The 22,032-nt window shown below is 40.6% G+C and overlaps 2 protein-coding genes across 7 annotated transcripts in view; one reads left to right on the top strand and one right to left on the bottom strand.

Annotated features, from left to right (window-relative positions):
* lamp5 (lysosomal associated membrane protein family member 5) overlaps positions 1–813 on the top strand; it is a 5,540-nt gene extending 4,727 nt beyond the window's left edge. Inside the window, exon 6 of the mRNA XM_020632373.2 lies at positions 1–813. This exon is cut by the window's left edge and continues 272 nt beyond it. The gene's annotated coding sequence lies outside the window, so the exon portion shown is untranslated.
* A 3,206-nt stretch (positions 814–4,019) lies between these two features.
* The window catches only part of pak5 (p21 protein (Cdc42/Rac)-activated kinase 5), a 76,213-nt gene continuing 58,200 nt past the window's right edge, over positions 4,020–22,032 (bottom strand). For 4 of the 6 annotated variants that reach the window (XM_065963438.1, XM_065963436.1, XM_065963437.1 and 1 more), the window contains 10 exons: positions 18,461–19,297; positions 16,798–16,890; positions 13,446–13,655; positions 13,136–13,277; positions 12,878–13,032; positions 11,538–11,671; positions 7,849–7,975; positions 7,080–7,205; positions 6,804–6,938; positions 4,020–5,862 (listed from right to left, as the gene is read on the bottom strand). In XM_065963438.1, coding sequence (XP_065819510.1) covers positions 5,707–5,862; positions 6,804–6,938; positions 7,080–7,205; positions 7,849–7,975; positions 11,538–11,671; positions 12,878–13,032; positions 13,136–13,277; positions 13,446–13,655; positions 16,798–16,890; positions 18,461–19,297 — 2,115 coding nt within the window. In that variant the 3' untranslated portion in view covers positions 4,020–5,706. The remainder of the gene's footprint in view (positions 5,863–6,803; positions 6,939–7,079; positions 7,206–7,848; positions 7,976–11,537; positions 11,672–12,877; positions 13,033–13,135; positions 13,278–13,445; positions 13,656–16,797; positions 16,891–18,460; positions 19,298–22,032) is intronic. The other 2 variants (XM_020632407.2, XM_020632408.2) reach the window with 1 other exon arrangement.

Below are 22,032 nucleotides of genomic sequence, written 5' to 3'. Positions count from 1 at the left end.
GACTGAATCCCTGACAGAGAGGTAGTGTAGCCTTTACTGCAGGCCATCTGAAAACACTGGGAGTTAATGGGACAGCTTGAGGACTAGAATGGATGTAGTGGAGGGTTAACCAACAAAAAACAGATTTTTCTGACTGCTCAATTTAAACTTAAGGTCATACAATCCTCTTCCCCATAAAAAAGAGAAATTTCATGAAAACAAAGACATAGGTTTGTGCTTTTATGACACCTATTTTTTCCATGACAACACTTGGATCTAGTGAATAATCTTTCAAGCCAACTTGTCGATCTTCTTTTTCAAGAAAAGTAAGAATTTGTCAGAGCTTCTGCTGTCATCTGTCAACAGTTTGTCGTCCTCTCCTCTCTCTGAAACTGCTGCTAAATATTTTAAAAACCTACTGTTGGTTCTGTATTTGCTGATCTTGATATGTCTTTTTTTTTCTGAGAATCTCCTTCGTTTTATTTTTGAATGCAGCCATAGTGTTTCACAGTGGACCAGTCTTGTAGTGTGTGCAGTGCAGTGGCATTCAGATTTGCTGTTTTTGCTTTGACTTCAATAAAAATCTTTTCGTCATGCCATTGAATGGAACATATCAAAAAGAAATATGAAAAGATCTGACAAAAATTCTGCACTAAAGGAATTGATCAGAATGCCATATAAGAGTGTTTATGAACATACAGAGAAGTAATTCAATTTAAAGAAAGTATGTGTGTTATATTTTCAGAATCAAAGTCTATGCATAAACCTCTGCTGATGCAATTTTGTGCAGTATTCTTCTGTTCATTGAAATAAATTGCTGAACTCATCTTTAAACACCTGTCAAGTTGTTTTCATATCCTTTGAAATTAATAAGCTATATTGTGAAATAAAAAACACACGACTACAATGAAGTAATGAATCAGAGCGACTGTAAAAAGGTGACTGATGGTCCTGTCAAAGGAGACGCTGCAGGAATGAGCTATTGATTTTGTCGTTGGACTCTCGCCCTTCGGAAACGCAATATGAACAACTCTAATCGAAAATAAACAGAGCATTTGTGTCAGCTACACCTATTTGTTTTTGTAGCATGGACGCCATACATCATTCTCAGTCATCAAAGTGGAAACCTTAAATCCAATTTTTCACTCAGCCTCGCCACATCATTAGTCTAAAAGAAATAGTCTTCTATTAACAAAATGTCAGCTGAACCCATTAGACTCTTTATAACCTATTATTTGACAGATTGTTAAGTTTAAATATCACAAAGCACATATGACTTCTTTCACATCTGTACCACCAACCACGTCTCTAGAGCAGACTGTATGACCCACATTTGTGTCTAGCTCAACTGTCACTTTAATATCTGCACAATCAAAGATTCATTCTACTTAAGGTTTTACTTTTTTCTTTTTTTTCTTTTTGTAAATAATGTCAGAAAGGTAGTAAATTAAAGATGTTCCTGATATTCTGGCCCTTCAAAGCACTGGATCTATTTGGTTGGACAATGTTGGGAATAGCTTGTAATATAAAGTAGTCCAGGGTGCGGCTGTGGCTCAGTTGGTAGAGTCGTTGTCTCTCTAAAAATCTGTCCACTGTTTTCATTGGCACTGAATTCTTCTTCTTCTTTCGGCCTGCTCACCAGCGATCACTCTGCTTGTGCGTTCATTGTCTCTAAATGAGGCCTTTCACAAGCTACAGCTGACAGGCTAGTTGCAAATGAAGGGCATGGAAGAGTGTTTGATACAAAGGATAACAACGGTGCTCTGAACCTAACTATCTCTCATCATTTGTCCTGCAACTTAAGTTGAGCTCATAGTGTTAGGGGGTAGTTACAACCCTAATGCTACAACCCTAATGCGATGTTCTGAAACAGGGGGCAGCTTCTGCAACAAAAAGACTTTTAAAGCTCACCCAGTGTTAACTATTTTGAAAGATATGATTATCAGCTGGTTGAACCCTACATATTGTTATCAATAAAAAGGTCACATTGTCACAATAGTGAACGGTAAAAGAGGGCAGTGGAGTGAGAAACATGTTGCCAAAGTTAAAAGGAGAACCTTATCAACAACACATGCTACGTGTATAGATCATGGTATAGATTTGAATATTTTAATCTTTTTAGTGACGCAGCAGCATCTCAAATAACAGTGGAAAACCTCAAAGCCTATTAAAAATGTCTTCAAATAGAGGATTGATTAACATCAGAAAACTCAATAAAAGCTATAAAGTTTTCAATGCGACTGGCTGACCTGATGACAACACATGAACAACAGTCAACGCACATTTATCAGAGAGCAACAGAGCTGGCTTACATCCAGGAAGTTTTCAGCAAGAGTATTTGAACAACCAGAACCAGTCAACCTATCAAAATATAACGAAATACTGTATGTTTGTGTTAAACACCTAAAACATGGCTCCTACTCAAACTGATAAGTAGCAAAACATTCAGAGAAGAAGGCTTTATTTAGAAATCCAAGAAGGTGCCAAGAAATGAGCCTGCATGTCTGCCTTCGATAAGAACAGAAATAAAGAGTCACTGCGGACTAACAGTTTATAGAAAAACTTCACCTGCTCTTGAGCTTCAGGTACTTCAAACATGACGCCGTCTTCAGTCCAGTTTGTTTGGATTCTAGTTGTGGCTGGAATAACCTATGCGATAAAAACGACCCTCTTTCTACATTTCAAAACAAATCCCCTGACTTTTAATGGCGACAAATTCAGCCGAGCAAAGTTTCTCCAGTATTACTTCCTGGTCTCAAGAGGTCGAGAGGTCACCACTTCCTTAACTCCTCATGGCTCCTAAATATGCATTAGCAAGTCAAAAGGCAAAGTAATCTGTATAAGAAAATGACACTGTTTTACCAAATCTAAAAATGATGTTTCATTATAATTACCAAAGAGTTTAAGGTCTACAAAGTGTTCCCCAGTACAAGTCCCCATGAAAACAGAAACCACACAGGTGTGACAAATTAGGTTGATTAGTAACTATGAATTCAGAAGAATAGTTGTAACATATTCTGTGACATGACAGACGGTGATTGCACTTTTTTTTTTTTTTCAAATGTTTTATTAAAATGACATGATTTGGTCACAGCCCTTCTTTCTGTGTCGCCCCCACTGATTCAAAATATGATTTTGTGGGACGGCAAAGTGAATTTCTTGTATTTATATTTCTAGATATCAAGATGTGTTTTTGTTGGGAAAAAGTCATATTCAAAGATACAGATAATGGCAAACAGCTTTATAGGCTGTTACAATAAAAGGAAATGACCTAATTCTTAATGATAGATGGCCCCGACTTTAAGCTATGAAATAATTAATTATATAACTTACACACGTCTTTCTTTTTGTTGGCTGTCAAAATATCTGCTTTGAAAATGATAAAACTTAAATTAAAAAAACATTTCTCAGATGTCATTTGAAGACGACTATGAATTTACAAATTCAATGCTGTTTGGTTAACTGTATCTTTAATGTAATTCAGGCTCCTGTGTTTAGAGCAGTGGAGTGTACTCTGTGGATGTTTGATATTATTCACCTTAATGTGACTTCACAGCGTTGAGTTTGATCTTCATTGATGCCCTGGGGTCTCACTGGCCTCGGCACTAGTGCTTTTATTTACTGGGCCGTCGGCAGAGGTATCTTTCTCTGAGAAAGAAGCTCCATTCTCTGTCCGAGCTAAATCAATATCCCATTATAGTGCTTTAGAGGGAAATGGCTTAGAGGAAAGAAAGAGAAATAACCTCGTACATTACAGCAACACCCATCCACAAATGTGTCTTTCTGCTTCTCTGATCTGTGGGGAAGTTAGGGTGAGAAAGTTGGAAATGAGAACTGTTGAATTTAGAGAATATGGGGGACCCAAACAACAAAGAAAAAACAGTTGATGGCTGAAAGGAAGTACTTGGATCTGACAGTGTGCTGTTTAAAAAAAATCTCTGCTTGATATGAAACACAGAGAGGAAAAGAAGAAGGTGAGGGAGAAGAAGTAGAAGACGACTTCAGGGGGGGATGGAGGAAAAATCCATGCAACACATCTCAATGTTTTAATGGGCGTTTTTTAATTGAAACCAGCTTCACTGATAACAAACATGCAATATCACTGTACAAGCCAACACCACAGATAAGTGTTACTCATTCAGGCCCTGACACAGTGTCGAGGATTAGCCAGCACACACGCAAACACACGCACACACTTTCAGATGTTGTACAGAGATAAACACGCTCTACATCTTTTGCTCTTTGACATACAAACACACACACGCACACACACACATACACACACACACACACACACACACACACACACATTCACAAACGCACAGTCATATTTACATATCACAGTGAATTATGGTTAAAAACAATGCAGGGTGGAGGATTACACTGTTCCCCCGGTCCGACCACAGATGAGGATGGCAGCACAGCTCCAGTGATAGCGAGTGTGTGTGTCTGACTGAGGCGGGATAAGGAGTGAGATGACGACAGTGAGGATGTGAGTAGAAAACGAGACCTTTTTATCAGCGGGCTGAAATCTTGACGACAAGCGGGCTTCACTTTAGAAACAGGATGAGACTTGTAATATAAAAGAAGATGGACCTGCTCACTCATTCTGTGCTACATTTAAATGCATGGTGTAATTACAGTATCATAAATACAGGGCTTCATAAAGAGGTTAGGGGTATTGCTTGGATGATATAACAACTGATATCACTGTCTGCCAATGCGCTTTAAGAAATGTAAAACAACTCCCAACAAAAACAGAACAAATTAAACAAAAACAAAAAGGCCACACTACCAAAAAATAAACCTTCAGTTCCAATAAATAAATAAATATTTTAAAACGTCATACAAAATTTTGACATTACCCTTTTTTCCCAACATTGAATGGAAGTTCTGTCTACAAATGTAAGATAATAAATATATTTAGTATTTTCATTAACAGTTAGGTTGAGTTGGTTTATTTGGGATATCTCTTATATTTTTAAGCAAAAACTGGATTATAAACAGTAGGAAAGATCTCTGCAGAAACTCTATTTAATACTGCTCATATCACAATGGTTACGACACGATAAAATACTGCAAATTATCAAAACTGTACAGAAAAACTTACAAGTTTCTCTAAAATACATTTTCACTGTTAGTTTGTGAGAAGAGAGAAAGCTCATCTCCGTTCGACTAGCGGTGCAGCAGCCCGCCCTTCAGGTGGACAGACGACACCTCATTTTGAGTTGAAAAAAACCCCAAAAAACCTCTGTGCTGATTGTTCTGCAATCTGCTGCTCTGGTCTGAAACACAGTGCAATGCTCCAGGGTCCCTCCACCTTGTCAGCAGTTTGCATCACCTTCCTCGGCTCTGACGCTCCTGCTACTGGCTACTACAAGTCTACATATAGCTGAAGACTCAGTGTAGGAAGAAAAAGGACTGCAGCAGGATGTTTCTACTGGACATCTGGATAGTTCCTCTGTCAGAGTCCACTCCTCTTCTCCAGTTCTAAGTTTCAAAATGGTAGACTTTTTTTTCTTCTTTTCTCCATCCTGTGTTCTTTTAAATGTTTATTTAGATATTCCTCTAGCTAATCTACGTCACGGTTACAAGTGAGAGTGTTAGTGTCTTGCCACCGAGCAGTGGGGTGTTTTGGCTGGGTGAGGGCACTGACACCCTGGTTGTGTGTGTATGTGTGTGTTTTTTTTTTTTAGTGTAGAGGAGGGCAGTTCTGGGGCCGGAAGGTCAGCGGTGGCGATAGTGTCTCATGAGGGGGACGATGCAGGAAGGAGGTCCAGACAGCTTGAGGAAGGGGTGCTGGAGGAGTTCCTGAGCTGTGGCTCTCTGAGACGGCTCCCTCACCAGCATGAGGTCGAGGAAGGAGCGCAGCACCGAGGAAACCTGAAGATGTAAAGAGAGGCTATAAATCTGGTACTTTATATGTATGAAAAGGTCAGTGTAAAAATGATTTCCACTACTTTCTTTTATGGACAAATACATTGAAATCTGGTGACTATCAGCTTGAGCTTTTTCTCTCTAATATTTTATTGTCAGCATTCTAACTTGCTAAACTGTGATGGTGAACATGAAATGTATTTGTCTTTTACATGTTTCACAACATCAAAACACAATAATATCAAAAAATAAAACAACAAAAACAAACATGGAATACAGTGAAACTACATGTTATCACTGTGACATCACCCCTTACCTCAGATCTGTGCCCTAGAACCGTAAAAACTAGTAATCTGGTTTAAAGTCTCACCTTCCAGCTAGTGTACTAAATACTAAAGAAAACTACATGCGTGTAGATTGTGTCTGTAGAAATGATCGTAAAGAAAAATCATATAACTATTTGATTTATGAACTCGAGCTTGTATAGGGCTTTTCTAGTCTTCTGTCTTCTCAAAGTGCTTTTACACCGCAGGTCACACCTACCCATTCACACACTGATGGTAGAGGTTGCTCTGTAAAGTGTCTATCGGAAGTAACTAATCCCATTCATACACATGCACAAGCCGCTGACGCAGCAGTGGGAGCAAAACTGTACAGAGGACTCATTGGACATGTTGCTGCAGGGGCTGGGGACCCCGACCTTATGGTTAAGAGAAGACAGACTCTACTAACTGAGCTACAGTCGTAAGGTTTTATTGCATTTACAGATTTAAAATAATTGATTTGATTTTTATGTAATGAAACGTTAACATCTTAAACCCCTTTTATGAGAAAGACATGTATTTATTCCTTAAATGATCTTTTACTGAAGTCCTGCAAATTTGACTTTGGTATTTTCTTCAACCATGCTTACTCTCTGTAAAACATGAATTAGGAATCTTCCTCACCTTGTGTGACTCTTTTAGCCGCGGGGGTAGGTTGTCTCGTATCCTCCTCATGGCCTGCAGAGGGGGTTCGTTGAAGTACGGGGGTTCTCCGTCCACCATCTCGATCACCATGATGCCTAGAGACCAGATATCCACCTGGAAACACAAGAATGAGAATAATCTGTCTTTTTACTGAAGCTGAAGTCAGCAATGAAAAATCTAAGCAAAGAGCAAACTGGGAAGTCTCTGAGGCCCTTAGGGCAAAAATGCCAATCCATTTATGTGTGTCGTCCTCACCTCGGTGCCGTAAGGTAGTCTAGAAATGACCTCCGGCGCCATCCAGTAGGGCGTCCCCACGAGGGACTTCCTCTTGGGCACCTCTTTGGAAACTTGGGCGCAAAAGCCGAAGTCTGAAAGTTTGATCTGCACACACACACACACACACACACACACACACACACACACACACACACACAGACACAATGCTGCGTTCAGGTAACACTCTTCATCATGCAGGAGTGGGGGGACTTACAGTAGAGTGTGTATAAGTTCAGTGCCTCTTTGTTTGATGCTGAGAAGTGCACTAACCCATTGTGATGAAGAGCTTTCATAGAAGACACTAATCTCCCGTATTAGTGGTTAATTATCCTTCAATTAATCACGTCTTATCAGCTCGTTAGGAGGAGTTAGGCAGGATTTAATTACTGGGGCACAAGTGGTAATTGATGATGATGAGTTTCTGGCACTGGATGGTGACAAGCAGCAGGAGTGGCCTCCATGGAGAAGGGCAGTGAGTGAGTGTGTGTGTGTGTGTGTGTGTGTGTGTGTGTGTGTGTGTGTGTGTGTGTGTGTGTGTGTGTGTGTGTGTGTGTGTGTGTGTGTGTGTGTGTGTGTGTGTGTGTGTTACCCTGAAATCACCACTTACAGAAACAAGGGTCGTAGTATTGGTTATTAATACCACGGGCATGACTTAGAACAATATCTTCAGGGTTTAGTAACGTCCTGTAGCGCGGAGTGTGTGAGTTGTAAATATGCACAGACACACACACTGATCATGTGCACTCACCCTGCCATCACTGGTCAGCAGGATGGAGTCGCTCTTGATGTCACGGTGGATGACGCCCTGGTTGTGCAGGTAGGACAAAGCCCTCAGCACCGAGAGACACACTGTAGCTATCTGCTCCTCATTCATCCTGTTAGGACACACACATACAACACAACACATGTGTAAGCAATGACTAAGGAAAAAGAGGTGCATTAAGGACCATGCTTGACATGAAATTAAATGTATTTAGTCAAAAACAGTTACTGAGAAACTCCATCGTAAAGTTGCAGTACTTACTCAAACGTCAGCTCATTTAGCTACAATGACAAATATTCACTAGCAAGGACCAAACCATCAATGGGATGCAATTTGACAATTAGAATTATAGTATAATGGAATGATGATTCTGAATCTTCTGGAGTCTCCCTCTCAGTCTATCCACTCAGACCAGCCAACTGAAAACATCCACTTCCAACATAATCTCATCATACATTCATCTGTCTCAACATTCATATGATCTATCACTAAACATCTAAAACACACAGTGTTGTGTTGTGCTCTTTGCTAGTGAATATTTCTATAGCTACCATAACTCACTTTCCTTTAGTTATTTTACATATATATTTACTGTACTGTTTGTGGTTTAATGCACGTGATACGGTTTTCTCTAGTTTGCTTCTGTACTACGTTTCTCTCCAGTGCATTATGGGAAAATGTACGAGGGGTGGCTGTAAGGGAGGACAACCTTATTAATGAAACAAGGGAAAAGACAAAGAGTTTAAGAGAGTATTATATCAGGTTGTTTTAATAAAAAAAAAAAAAGAAGTTATTTCAAATAAATAATTATGAACAACAAAGAGCCAAACTGAAGAATAAGTAGTAATGACTGTTGACTGGCCTCGGTCTTTGCTGTCATTTTGTAGCATTATAGATATTACAGTTAAACACAGCTAAGATGAACAGGATATTTCCCCATGTAGCCTGCAGCGACTGTAGCTGTGATGTGCAGAGTGAGCAGGAGGGTCCCATATGGAGAGCCGGGGCGATGCAGTGCGACTGACTGAACTTAAACTCGCAGCTCCACTGAACATTTGACTTCCCGACCCAGCTGGCCGGGCCACACTCTGTGTTTATGAGCATGTGTGTGCCTTTTACATACAGCACATGTGCAGGGACAGAGAGGGTCTTTGCATGTAGTATGTGTGCATGTTTATGAATGCATAAAAAGTACACATTGAAGGCCATTCAATCTAACACACACACACACACACACACACACGCGCACACACACACACACACACACACACACACACACACACACAAATCCTGTCATCTTATTGCTCAGTTTAGAAGATCTCATTGTCACTTACAACCTTTTTATTATGAGAAACACCCCGCGGGCCACACACACACACACACACACACACACACACACACACACACACACACACACACACACACACACACACACACACACACACACACACACACACACACACACACACACACACACACACACACACACACACACACACACACACACACACACACACATCATATATGCATACAAATTGCAGCAGATTTAACTGTCACACATGTATGCATTTACAATCACAGGAGATAAATGAGCTTTCTGCTAATGGGAAAACAACCGGCTAAGTCAAAGTGAACAGGATTGAGACGTGTACCCAAAAAAAAAGAAAAAGATAATTCACCTCTTACTGTCCCCCCCCCTTCATCGCTCTCTCAAATACACACTAATGAACACACTTTTAAAAGGAAAACAGGATCACTGAAATAGAAAATTGTTTCAAACACAAAGTGAAAAACAATTTTAATAAGCCTGAAAAGGTTGCCAAGGGGAGGAGAATTACACACGCACCTACGCACACAAACACACACACACACGCCAGCGAGCACAGATACATCTGCTTTTGCACTTACATTGAATAAAATCCCTGTGAAGTGCAGCTCATTAACAATCTCTGGAGTATAATTGAAAATTGAACGTGATAGAAATAGTTAAGGTACACAGACGCCCACTCTACCGCTGTGGACGCTCTGTGTGTGTGTGTGTTCATGTAGTTCCTTGTGTGCATGTGGGTGTGTGTGTACTGCCATCAACCCCCACAAACCTGATGAGGCTTGTGAGGCAGGCAGCAGTTATTTCCACAACAAAAGGCTCAACAGAAATAGCGCAAAGGTTACACCTGGACAAATTCAGCTGAAATACAGAGAAAAAACTAGCTGCCATATTTGTGACATTATCATGATGGATAAATATGAATCCTATAATAAAACTGAGAGGTTTAAATGATCTAGCTTATGATTTTAAAATCTAAAACTTTTATTTTACCTTCATTTAAAATTCAAACAAACTTGTGAAAAAGAGTAAAGGATGAGTTTTAAAGAGAAAATGTAATGCCCTATAATTTCCTCTTTGGTGAAATTTCCATCATGTATACTGAAACTGTCCGTCTCACACAGACACGCAAACACAGAACACACAAACAGGCCAACATCTGTGTGGGAGATGGTTCAAAGTACTTGATGGTAGCAGCGGTGCTCAGTCTCACCAAAGCGTGTTATTAGCATCCAACACTGCGCAGCGCTAATGCTGACACTCCACGCAAATGACTGTAATTAAACACCAAGCACAAAGTAAGCTTAAAACAATGAGGCAGCAGCTCAGAAAAACACGACTCGCCAACGAAGAAGCAATTAGTGAAAAGTTTGAGAACAATAATCCTCAAACTATCAAACAGTGGAGTGGATTACAGCCCATCTGCTTCTTTCTGCTGCTCCTCTTGTGAAATCGTGTCGTTGGGAAGTTTCTGATGTGCAGGCAAAATGTAATAACCTCATGATTATAAAGCACATCTTTTTCCACACACTTTTTAAACCCATCTCCTGTCAGCTCCTTCACCATAGTATGCTGCCACCACCACCATAGTATGTTATTCTGGGGAATGTACTTAATGGTTTTCGTAAAAAAGCTTTAATAAAAAAATCAAACTTATATGAAGTTAAAGACGGTATTCTTTTAACTTGGCTTAGCTTACATGAGCCACCCAACCATACATCTCAAGCTCACAGATTTTAAGTTTTAAACTTGATGGTAGGTTGATTTTGTTGTTTTTGGGAGTAAGGCAAGCCTTTTCTTCTCTTTCAAGACTTTACTCTAGGCTAAAAATCAAAGTCTCCTGGCAGCAGCTTCATATTTAAAGGACAGGTGGAATTTATCTCACTATACATATCTCAGCAACATTACAGATACGTCTATTGTCCAAAATGTAAAGAACTATTTATTAAATTAGTAACTAGTTCTATATCTCTAAAGGTCGTTCTCCCAGTTATCTTTCATAACAACTGCATAATAATCAGTTACGTTTTATTTTTCAAGCTCCGTTTGTTTGTTTGTTTTTTTGTGCTGGTCTTCTCTTCAGCATTTGCATGTCTTATCTTCCGAACTGCTTTTTATTACAGCTTCAGTCATTGGTCATCATCTTCCTGATTTAACTGGCAACATGTTATCTTGCATGTACAGCACTTTCATCTCTCTTGTGTTTCTTCATGCACCTTCATGCGGGTCAATTTCTAAAAAAAAGTTATTATAAGGTCACGTTGCACACTGACTTCAGGCTATTTTTTTGTTTTTAACACAGAAAGTCCTTGGCACTTTTTTTTCTATGTTCAGGAGGAGAGGTTACCTGGTGTGAGTCACGATGTCTGTGAGAGCCCCGCCCTCCAGAAACTCCATGACAACCCACAACTCGTCTCCCACCAGGTAGCTGTTGTACATGTCAACGACATTCTCATGATGGTAGTCCCTCATGATCACCACCTAAAACACACATAAGGAGTAGAATGACTGCTCATGTATCAGTTTCTATGGATATTAGGTGCTTGATTGGAATGATAACTGATAGAGAGCTAACAAAACCTTAGCCTCTCAATGATATATTTGTAAAAAAAAGTGTATTCTCATCAGAAATCTACTATTTAACATAGTAGATTTTTCATTCCATTTGTTAGTGAATTTCAATTACTTCATCAACTCAACGTATATGAACGTGTTCTGGAGGCTGAACTATAAAAAGGTTGAATTCAGGGATTAATGGGATTACACAAAGCAAATTAGTTCCCAACTGAACACCCACTGCTTCACATCTGTGTTCACTGTACACACACTGACACACATCAATGCATTCCTTATCTCACTCTCCTACAAACACACACACACACACACACACACACACACACACACACACACACACACACACACACACACACACACACACACACACACACACACACACACACACACACACACACACACACACACATCCAAAAATAGAACATGCAATAATGCTAAATAAAAGAAATCCAGGGGTCGACCTTTACTTAATTCAATATTTTTTTAAGCAAACAAGCAATCAGGAAGTTTGTCTTCACATGTGATTCATTTCAGTGGCAGTGAAAATGACACAGAGCTCATTTTTCAATATTTAGCGTACTAAGAATAGAAAATGCTCCGTATAAATGTTTTGCCTCGGGTTTTCAGTGTGAATGCTACTTAGGAAATAAATGCAATTACAGATGTAAAAACGTGCTGTGGTTTAATTGCAATGTATATGGATATATGTCAGTGAAAAGAAGCAATTTAATTTGTGTGTTTTTTTTAATCAATAAGCCTGTTTGTGTTCTGCTGTGGGATCGTGAGATTTATTTTTATCTTTGTGGCACAAAATGAGTCATGTTTAATGATGTTATTTAAACCAGCTTCATTCCTTTTTGCTGCCTTTTTAAGCTATGAACAATCGATGACTAATGTGACTGAATTTGTTTGGGTCAAATTGACCTACAGTATATTTTTGTATATTTGCATTCTGCAATGCAAATATACAAAAGCCAATCCACGCAAAATGTGCTGTTGTAGTAACTAAAAACAATCAGGAATGTTAGTCAATGTAAAACTTCACTGCTGTATATGTGAGCATGCCTGAGTTAAGTGTACTGCAGTTTGTCCCATCTCTGTCAGGCTTCACACCTCATTAAAGAGCAGCTCTCTCCTCTGCTGTTTCCTCAGGTCCATCTTCTTCACGGCCACCTGCTTGCCGCTGTGTTTCTCGCTTGCGATGCACACGATACCCGTGGAGCCTTCCCCAATTTTAATAAAGCTGTCCAGGTATTCTCGAGGGTCACCTGTATGCAAGCACAATCACAGCACAATTTTTAAAGCAACCCTGGGATATATATTTTTTTTAATCTGGCATGTCAGTTTCAATGTGTGATGTTCATTTCTCACCTGGGTTTACGACTAGTTGAAGTGCGGCTCTGAACTGCTCATGGGAGACTCTGGAAGGTTGAGTGTCAGAGCTGGACCCCCAGGAAGGAGGCGGGTATGCCCCCGGGGGTATGTAGGGTGATGAAGGCTGTGAGTAGGCCCCCTGTGTTTCAAACCGACACATACAGAAACGGAGTGAGGCAATTGTCATTAATTTAAAATAAAATTCCATTTAAAATCAGAATGAATCTGTATCAGTTGTAAAAAGCCATACAGGATCATGTCTCAAATGTTGGTCTGGTCATCGATTTTATGCGTGATCATACTGTACCTGAGGGGTGTACGGCGGGCTGGGCTGAGAGGGGGGATGGTGGTACGGTGAAGGTTTGTAATGGTGAAACACAGGAGGGTAGGGCAGGTGTGCTGGGGGGTAACCAGGCGGCTTGGGGTGACTCAGAGTCTGCTTAAGAGGCCCTCTGGGGTAGGTTTCACCGCCCGTAACCTGAGGGCTGCCATCACGTAACGGACGCTCATAGTCGCCCTGGAGAACAGAGCAAAACAACAATGCTTTTATTGATTGATCATGATATGCATGGCATGGTGTTCATGTGTGACTAAAGGATTTTCCTGTGTTGGCCTCATCAGCTTCAATGCATGACCACATAAACTGTCATTAGTAAAATGCCAGCTCTACTTCCAGGTATGTCTGCAGGTACATTAGCCTGTGACAGACCTAACAGAGGACTTTAGTCCAGAGAACAGGGACCATATATTATCATTACCCCCCCACAATGCTCCACAGCTACTCCATTCATCAACCAGGAGCACAGGGAGAATCCAGATCTAGGACACACCTCTTCCTTAAGAGTCTTTAAAAGCAGTGCATGAGGACAATTCTGACACACACACACACACACACACACACACACACACACACACACACACACACACACACACACACACACACACACACACACACACACACACACACACACACACACACACACACACACACACACACACACACAGTGAGACTGTATTAAAAGACCTATTAAGCTCAGTTGCATGACTCAGCAGAACTGGTCTGACTCATAATAGTCCAGGTTTACACTCATACACACACACAGACATACACACACATTCAGGAAAATATGAACTAAGTATTTTTTAGACACCATTTTTGTACCATGAGCTGTTAAAAATGAAACATCTTCTGTTGAGCAAAATAAAATAAAAATCACAGCTAATCAAAAAGAGGACGTTGGTTAAAAACTAAACTTTGGTTTTCCCTTGTCTTTGTCATGTTATGTGTAAAAAGAAAAACACATTAAAAATCACAAAGTTCAAAAAGGCCAAGCTATGTTGCACCAATGCTATACAAAAACATTATTTTTTTTACATTGGTGTTTTTACATATCTGTCAGAATAATAAATCAAAACAACCTTTCTGAACCCTTCAAGCGTACTAATTAACACCAGGCTGTCGATGGGTCAAGTTAAACCATGCATGGATGGATGCTTTGCATTGGGTTAATAGGTTCAAGGTTTAATGAATATAGGAAAGGACCTCTATCCTCACTGGGTGTGAGGACTAAGATGTATTTTACTACACTGTAGAAGCAAACTGATAACTAAATAATACCGATATCCTCTTTTGAAATGGAAGAAAGGAACGTCCTGGGGAGAAGGGAGGGGTAAAAGGATATTTGTGAATTATTTTGTTGTTATCCTGTTTTATATTTATTCATTTTTAACCTTTTTTAAAATGTTTTTTATATATGTTCAGTTAATGTCGTATTAATATTAGCAGACGAATGACAGGACTAAGCGTGCATATAAATGGAGTGTGTTATGTGAGAGAAAATGTAGTGTTGTCATACAAACATCTAAAAATGAAAAAAAAGATGGTGTAATGGCTTAACATCAGTAGTCCAGTGCAAACTTTACAAAAATAAAAATAAAGTACACTGACAGAAAAGGATTAAATTAAATTACCCCTGCTACATCTTCCCATGATGATCTTTAACCAGCATTTTGTTTTTCTTCCTTTTCACTTTGCAATTATTTGTGTCTCTCACAGTGCTGATCAGTTTACACACACACACACACACACACACACACACACACACACACACACACACACACACACACACACACACACACACACACACACACACACACACACACACACACACACACACACACACACACACACACACACACACACACACACACACACACACACACACACTCGGCACAGGGCAGGAGGAGGAGCCCTGATGTGTTGGGATGGTGTATAATTACATGGTGTGAACTCTTTTAATCAATCACTCTCAGGCAGGTGTAGGAAGGAGGGAGGAAGTAGAGGTGGGGGGGGGGGATGCCTGGCTGCTGGGACAGCCCCGTCTTGAGCCCCCCCTATCACTGGCCAGCACTGCTGGCTGGCTGTCAGCCAAGGGTCTCCTGATCCATGTTGGTTAAACGCGCATTAATCTGAGTTTGGCAGGGTAATCAACAACCTAACTCAACTGTGAAATTGAATTCCGTGGTGGAACATCGTTCGGCCGCTTTTATGCTAAGGCTGCAGAAAGGGAAAGTGCCGCAACATCAATTTGTCACCGAGAGCTGCGGCACTGAGCTCGCAATGCCACAAAACAGAGAGAGAGGGAGGGAGTGTATTTGTGTGTGTGTGTGGCCAAGTCTCCATGCGGTCTACTGTTACATCCCCATCGGCTCCAAACAACAGCAGGGAGAAAGAAGGATTTACTTCAGCGGTGTGAGTGGGCTGAATGAGGGAGAGAGAAGAAAAGGCAGAGAAAGAGAGTGGAGAGAGAGAGGGGTGGGTTTGTTACAAGGTCCATGAGCCGAGAAGAATAGTTATTCTTAAGCTGCCGGATGACTCCTTGTTTCCCTTTTTTTCTCACCACTGCAACTAAATCTACAAACATCACAAAACAAATTAGGGTGTTTTTATTCCTGAGCCGGCTTTTCACAATGGCCTATATTTAATTCAAGATTTTGCAGAACAATAACTAGTAAAAATACACCTCAGAAAGTCTATTGGAGTTCATATCTTTTAGCATTTGTCAGCTATTTGGGTGTATAGACAAGCGTTTTCGAGTCTTAAATCTTGACATCCCTGAACAAACTGCACAATCAGGAGGCAAATGTGCCTCATAAAGCAAAACTTAGCAGAAAATGTATGAAAAAAATGACCTTCTCCTGCATCATTTTCAGTCCTGCTTCTCTTGCACTCTCCATGGCATTTCTCTCTACGAGTGGCTATTTACTGAAGCATGCAGGTTAAATGGTTTTTCATCAAGGCACCCTGGGATCTACATCAGCAAACCCAGTTTTCCTCTCAGCAACTGGACTCAAAGATGGGGGATGGTGCAGGGCTGTGATCGTAGCATGCTCACCTGTATAATGAGCCTAATGGGGCACAGAAAGAATGATACAAAGAATATATAAAGAAATAAAATGAAGAACATGTTTTAAAAGGACCACCCTCTCTGTGTGTTACCCCACAATATTTTGCCCCCTACTACTTTATAACCTATTCAAACATCTTCGTCTGTAGCCACTGCAGTTCTGTTTAATAATATTGGTTTAAAAGACTCAGCAGGGGGGAACCTATACTGGAAACATATGGCTACATTACACAGCAATAACGCACGGGTCACCTTGTCAGTCTGAGTCTCTGTGTGAAGGAATCTCTGGAGTATCTCAGCCTTTCCAGCTGCTCCATTGGAGCAGATCACAGGCTGCATCAACCTCTGCAAGTGCCAACACACTTACAGTGAGGGTGTGTTGTACACAATGGGAAGCTTTGAAAGATGGTATAAATGTCAACACATGTAGAAATTTTATATCAACAATTGATTCAAACACAGAATTTGTCTTTTGAACCAGTTGGACTCAAAATGTGTTCTATGCAAAGCTTTCAATAACAACAAAGACACTCTGATCCTGAGTCATGTTGTTTTGTCAGCAAAATTGTACAGTAGAAATGAATCAGAAGAATTGTAGTTGTGTGCAGTTTAAGGATGCTAGGGGTGTAAATGGCAAGTTTAGATAGAATGCAATATTATATAATTTAAAAAACACATTGGTGGTATATTTGCGTATATCACACAGTCTGATATAACATGACTTTAAAGTAATTAAATTAAATTCATTAAGATGTAACAGGTCCAACTTACACCATAAGTTGCATTTATATCAACTTAAAAAATATATAATTTCATTATTGGACTCCTCAAGAAATTGTATGAAAAAAATCTGTTCTATATAGTGTATAGAAGAAAATACAGTATGAATTGTTATCCTAAGGTTTACATTATGAGTAAGAAATCATTTGTTGTCTTAGAGATATTTGAAGAGGTAAGCCTTTTCTTACTACAGCTAATGCCACTATTCTTATCATTAATATCCTTTTTTCAGAAAGATACACTTTGAACATTTTACTCCTGAAACCAAATCTAGCTAAATCGGTATTCTCTTGTGAAGTACTCTTTAAAGTTTACAATTGACATGACAAGACATTTCTGTAAAGCTCTATGTAGTCTTTTTAGGTTTCGCCTGCAATGTGTAACGCACGGAAGGAGAATAGTGGGGGCAAAGTCATTCTGCCTCTGATCTGCCATTGGAGGTACTTCCAGAGACGGAACGGGGAAGAAGGTGGTGAAATGTAACGTTGGAGCTGGCAAGGCTAAACAGTGCTATATGTGTTCATGTCTAAGAGTGTGTGTACATGAACACACCCTGCCTGTTATGCTCCCACAATGCTATAATGCAATGTGAATTCACACATTGGGACACAAAGGCGTAATGAGGGTGAAACTTCATTAGCGCGCTTAAGAAACTGCAGAAAGGACTCTTGTCTTGACTCTATAACTCTCTGTAATTCAGAGCTTCCTGATCGATGGTCAGCATGAGCCTTAATTGATTTGTGCGCAGAGAAAGTGGCTGCTGAAGAGGACTGATTCAGTATGTGGCAGCTACTGCCTTCTCTAGGTAAGAGTAGATTAACTGCTGACACTGTCTATCAGGCAGGAGGACAAAAAAAAGGAAAGAGCAGGAAAGAGAAACATGATGAGAAAGAGAAATAGGTAAAGGGCTGAACATTTGAAAGAGACTGCAGGGGGAGAGGGACTAAATGTTGGCTTAAACCTTTATTCTCTGAACATGGGTGGTGTTCTGTAATTGAAAATATTTTCTGATCAGACATTGAAGTCTTAGCTCATATATCCCCTGCTGATTAAAATAATTACATGAAAAAGTTAGATTTATTGATTTATACCACAAATAGTATATATACATTGTTTTTGTGTTTGGTGTAGTTACCTTGGTTAAGGTCTGTGAGTTACCAAGACTCTCCGACAGGCGGGGGTAGGTGTAGGAGCTGTACGGATGGGCCTGTGGGGGGTTCTTGAATGCCCCGCTGGCGGCGTAGGGAACATTTGGCTCCTGCAGTCCAGAACCTGACCGAGACCTCTGCCTGATAGCTGGCGTGGGGCTGGTCTGCGTCACATAAGAACTCTTGGGCCGCTTGTCGTATTCTCCCAAGCCGCCGTAGCTCCACTCACTGTCCGGGTAGTTAATCTGCTCGCTGTGAAGCGAGGCTCGAGAAGGCGTTCCTACCGAAGTGTCCCTGTAGTCCTGACTGGACGAGCCACCCACAGAAGCCCGGTAGTAGCCGCTGGAGCCCACCCCGCTCCCCACCGTGGAGGCCACCTCGTCTGCTGAGCGTCCTTTGCTCTCCAGGTAGGTGTGGTAGTCTGGGGGAAGCTTGCCATAGTCTGATTTTTGGGGCATGGCGTCCGGGTAGAAGGGGCTGCGGATGGTGTGTGAGTGACCATTCTGCTTGGTGAACCGATAATGCCTCCCAACAGCCCACTCCCCATCCATGGAGAAGTTGGGCCTGCTGGGATCGAGAGAGAAGTCCCTGCTGGAGCTGTCGAGGTCACAGGAGTAGCGAGAGTAGTAGTGGTTGAATCCATTCTCCTCTGGGGCGTTCGGATGACCGCTGATGGAGGGTTTGGAGCTGGTTCCTGCTTGATGGGGGCCTGGTGGGCTCTCTTTACGCAGGGAGTTGGAGCGCGTCACTGAGATGTTGTCAAACTCCTCCAGCAGGCCGTTGATAGACGCGTCTTTGGGAGGCCGGTTCCCTCGAACGATCGTCTGTGGCAACAAGAAACACAATTACACTTAATATACAAGAGTGTTCTGAGCCTGAGAGTTTGACGGAGACAGCCCTGATACGCTCAGTTACAGTACATTCAATTTCAGTTGAATCATTCCTGCCTGAAAACTGAATGAAATGAATTGAAATTCCTGTTTCATCAAAGTTAATCTTTTAAGATAAAATACATCAAATTCCAGGCTGGAATTTCAATTCATGTGTATCAGGGCTTTGTGACAAGTATGACATCAATCATCACTTGGAATAAATGAATACAGATGTTGGTCATCTGACAGAACGGCAGGCCGCACAACCACTATGTGTTGTGGGATTGGATGCAGCTACAAAATGCATGGAGATAAATGGTGAGTTTCCTCAGATGCTAAAAGGAAACCAGTGGTGGATTGAAAGAACTAATTCCTGCCCCATTTCCCTCGCAACAGATTAGCTTCATTTTCAGTGGGCTGATCAGGATGCATTAATAGTCGTGACGTTCGGCACAGCGCTCGTGAGGTGCTTGAGCACACCAGCACACGCTTTGCACACAAAAAGACAGAGAGAGAGAGAGAGAGAGAGAGAGAGAGAGAGAGTGAGAGAGATAGAGAGAGAAAGTGAACACACACACGCTCACATCTGCTTCAAAGCAAAGACAGCTTAAACATTTGGGTGCTGCTGATCCCCTCCTACCTTGTGTTAAGCCCTTTTCACGGATGTGTCGTGAGTCATTTGGAACTGGTGCTACAGCACTGAACCGTACATATGCTGTATTTGTGGGGTTGACTGTGAGGATCGCCACCTCCGTACAGTAAAAATCGTGATACGTTATGAAAAAAGCCATACACGCTTCTTTTATCCACCTGTCCCTCTGCCACTTGGACATTTCAGGAAACACTGCATTACAACAATAGACACATGTTGCGTGACTGCTGAGAGGAGGATTTCAAACTCTTACATAATCGGAGAGATTTTGTGATTGAGCTAAACTGCTCAATTTTATTTTTGGTCATCTCACGGTAACTCAGTGGTTCTTTCAAGCCTCTATGTACCTCAAGTATCAAATCCATACAGTCACGATCTTGTAGGTGTTTTTTGTAATATTTTACACAACCCCAGCTGTTCTATAAATCCTTGCATGCGATTACAACACTTTTCAGTCCTCTATTTGATTCAATCGTGATTTACTTGCTTGCTCCAACATATTTTAGTCATTTTGAGTATTAGCACCTTTCTTATGGGCTCCCTGTCTACAAAAATGTGGAGGCTAACGCATGGTTTTCACATGCCCCTAAAAGTCCCTCAATCCTAAGAATTGTATTTATAATGAAATCAAGAAATATGAGATTTTTGTTAAAGCTTTAGGAATAACAAAGTAGAATAAAGGCTAAATCAGCTACAGTAATTGTTACCCAATTCCCAGCATTCCTTCTTCAGAGTAAGAGTCATCGGGACACAAATATATTTTTCTGAGTTTTTTTATTAAATTTGTTCTTCAGAAAGTTTCAAAGAGAAGTTGTGTTTGCTGATTGTGTCAAAATATTTCTGAGAATCAAATTCATGTTCCTAAAATTAGAAAAGCAGACGAACCCCCCCAACACAAATCCTTTCTATTTCCACTTAAATAAGTCTCATGTTGATTTTTCTTTGTAACATTGTACCCACTCTATCATTAACATGACATTCTTGTCCACCTCTTGAGGTGTTTGCTGGACCGTACTCTCAGGTCCCACTGTCACATCAGCAGGTTCTTTGACGCTGTGAGACAGCGCTCACGCCTCGCTGTCCGTCACTGTCATGTCATACTAGTCTCTGCTGTAGTTTGTCCGTGTCACATGTGCTGAAGCTGAGTCTCAGAAAAACAGATAATCATCATCTCTCAGAAACATTGTGCTGACACAGACAACATCACGACTCCTTCACTTACCGACCTGCAAACTGTCAAAACAAGACACTGCACTAATCTCATCCCGACTCAGGCTCTAGTATTATTAATTTTTATAAAAATAGGTTAACTTCTTTTTGTTCCATTATAACAGGAAATGTAAGAGCGATGTTGACTTAAAGTACTACAGGTCAAACTAGGGCTGCCAAAAGATGAATTTTAAAAATGGCAAATAATCGTTAGAATTTCAAAGGTTCACAATCGCAATGAATAGCTTTTAAAAGCTGTTTAAAATGTGATTGTCTTGCATTCAATAACAAATACTTGTAGTCCATATTAACATTAGAAATCATTTGTTACCAGTGTCTTGATTCGTGAATCAAGGTAATGAAATGTACTTTATGATCATATGCCAGTGTGGTCTCAAACCTTGACATAGAGGTAGGAGACAGCTTCTAGCAGCTAATTCTGTGTTCCTTTTAATACTGTTACACAAAGAAATATGCAGGAGTGCGTATAAAAAATGACTCACCAACATCCAATGATCCCTGGTTAATGCGACATCATTTGCAGTTTAAGTTCCAGTTTAGTTACTTTCTCTGTTTTATACCGGTCCTGTACGCGTTGAAACTTTTGTACACCGAGACTGTAGCGACACCGAGATATAACTGGTCACAACATGCCAACCTGGGGACCCATGACTAGCTGTATCTGTATGTTCAGCTTGTAGGTTGAAGCTCAAACCCAAGTACTTCGATGATAGTTTAATAACGTGTGACACAAGGTGCATATTTGAACTGGTCAACTGAGCTGTCTTGAAGTTTTTTTTTATTTTTAAGTGAAATGAGCCACAGT

The sequence above is a fragment of the Labrus bergylta genome, chromosome 15 (genome assembly GCF_963930695.1).
Source record: "Labrus bergylta chromosome 15, fLabBer1.1, whole genome shotgun sequence".
Classification (NCBI taxonomy): domain Eukaryota; kingdom Metazoa; phylum Chordata; class Actinopteri; order Labriformes; family Labridae; genus Labrus; species Labrus bergylta.
The sequence above is the reverse complement of the archived record's forward strand: the minus strand, read 5'-3'. Positions and strand labels throughout refer to the sequence as shown.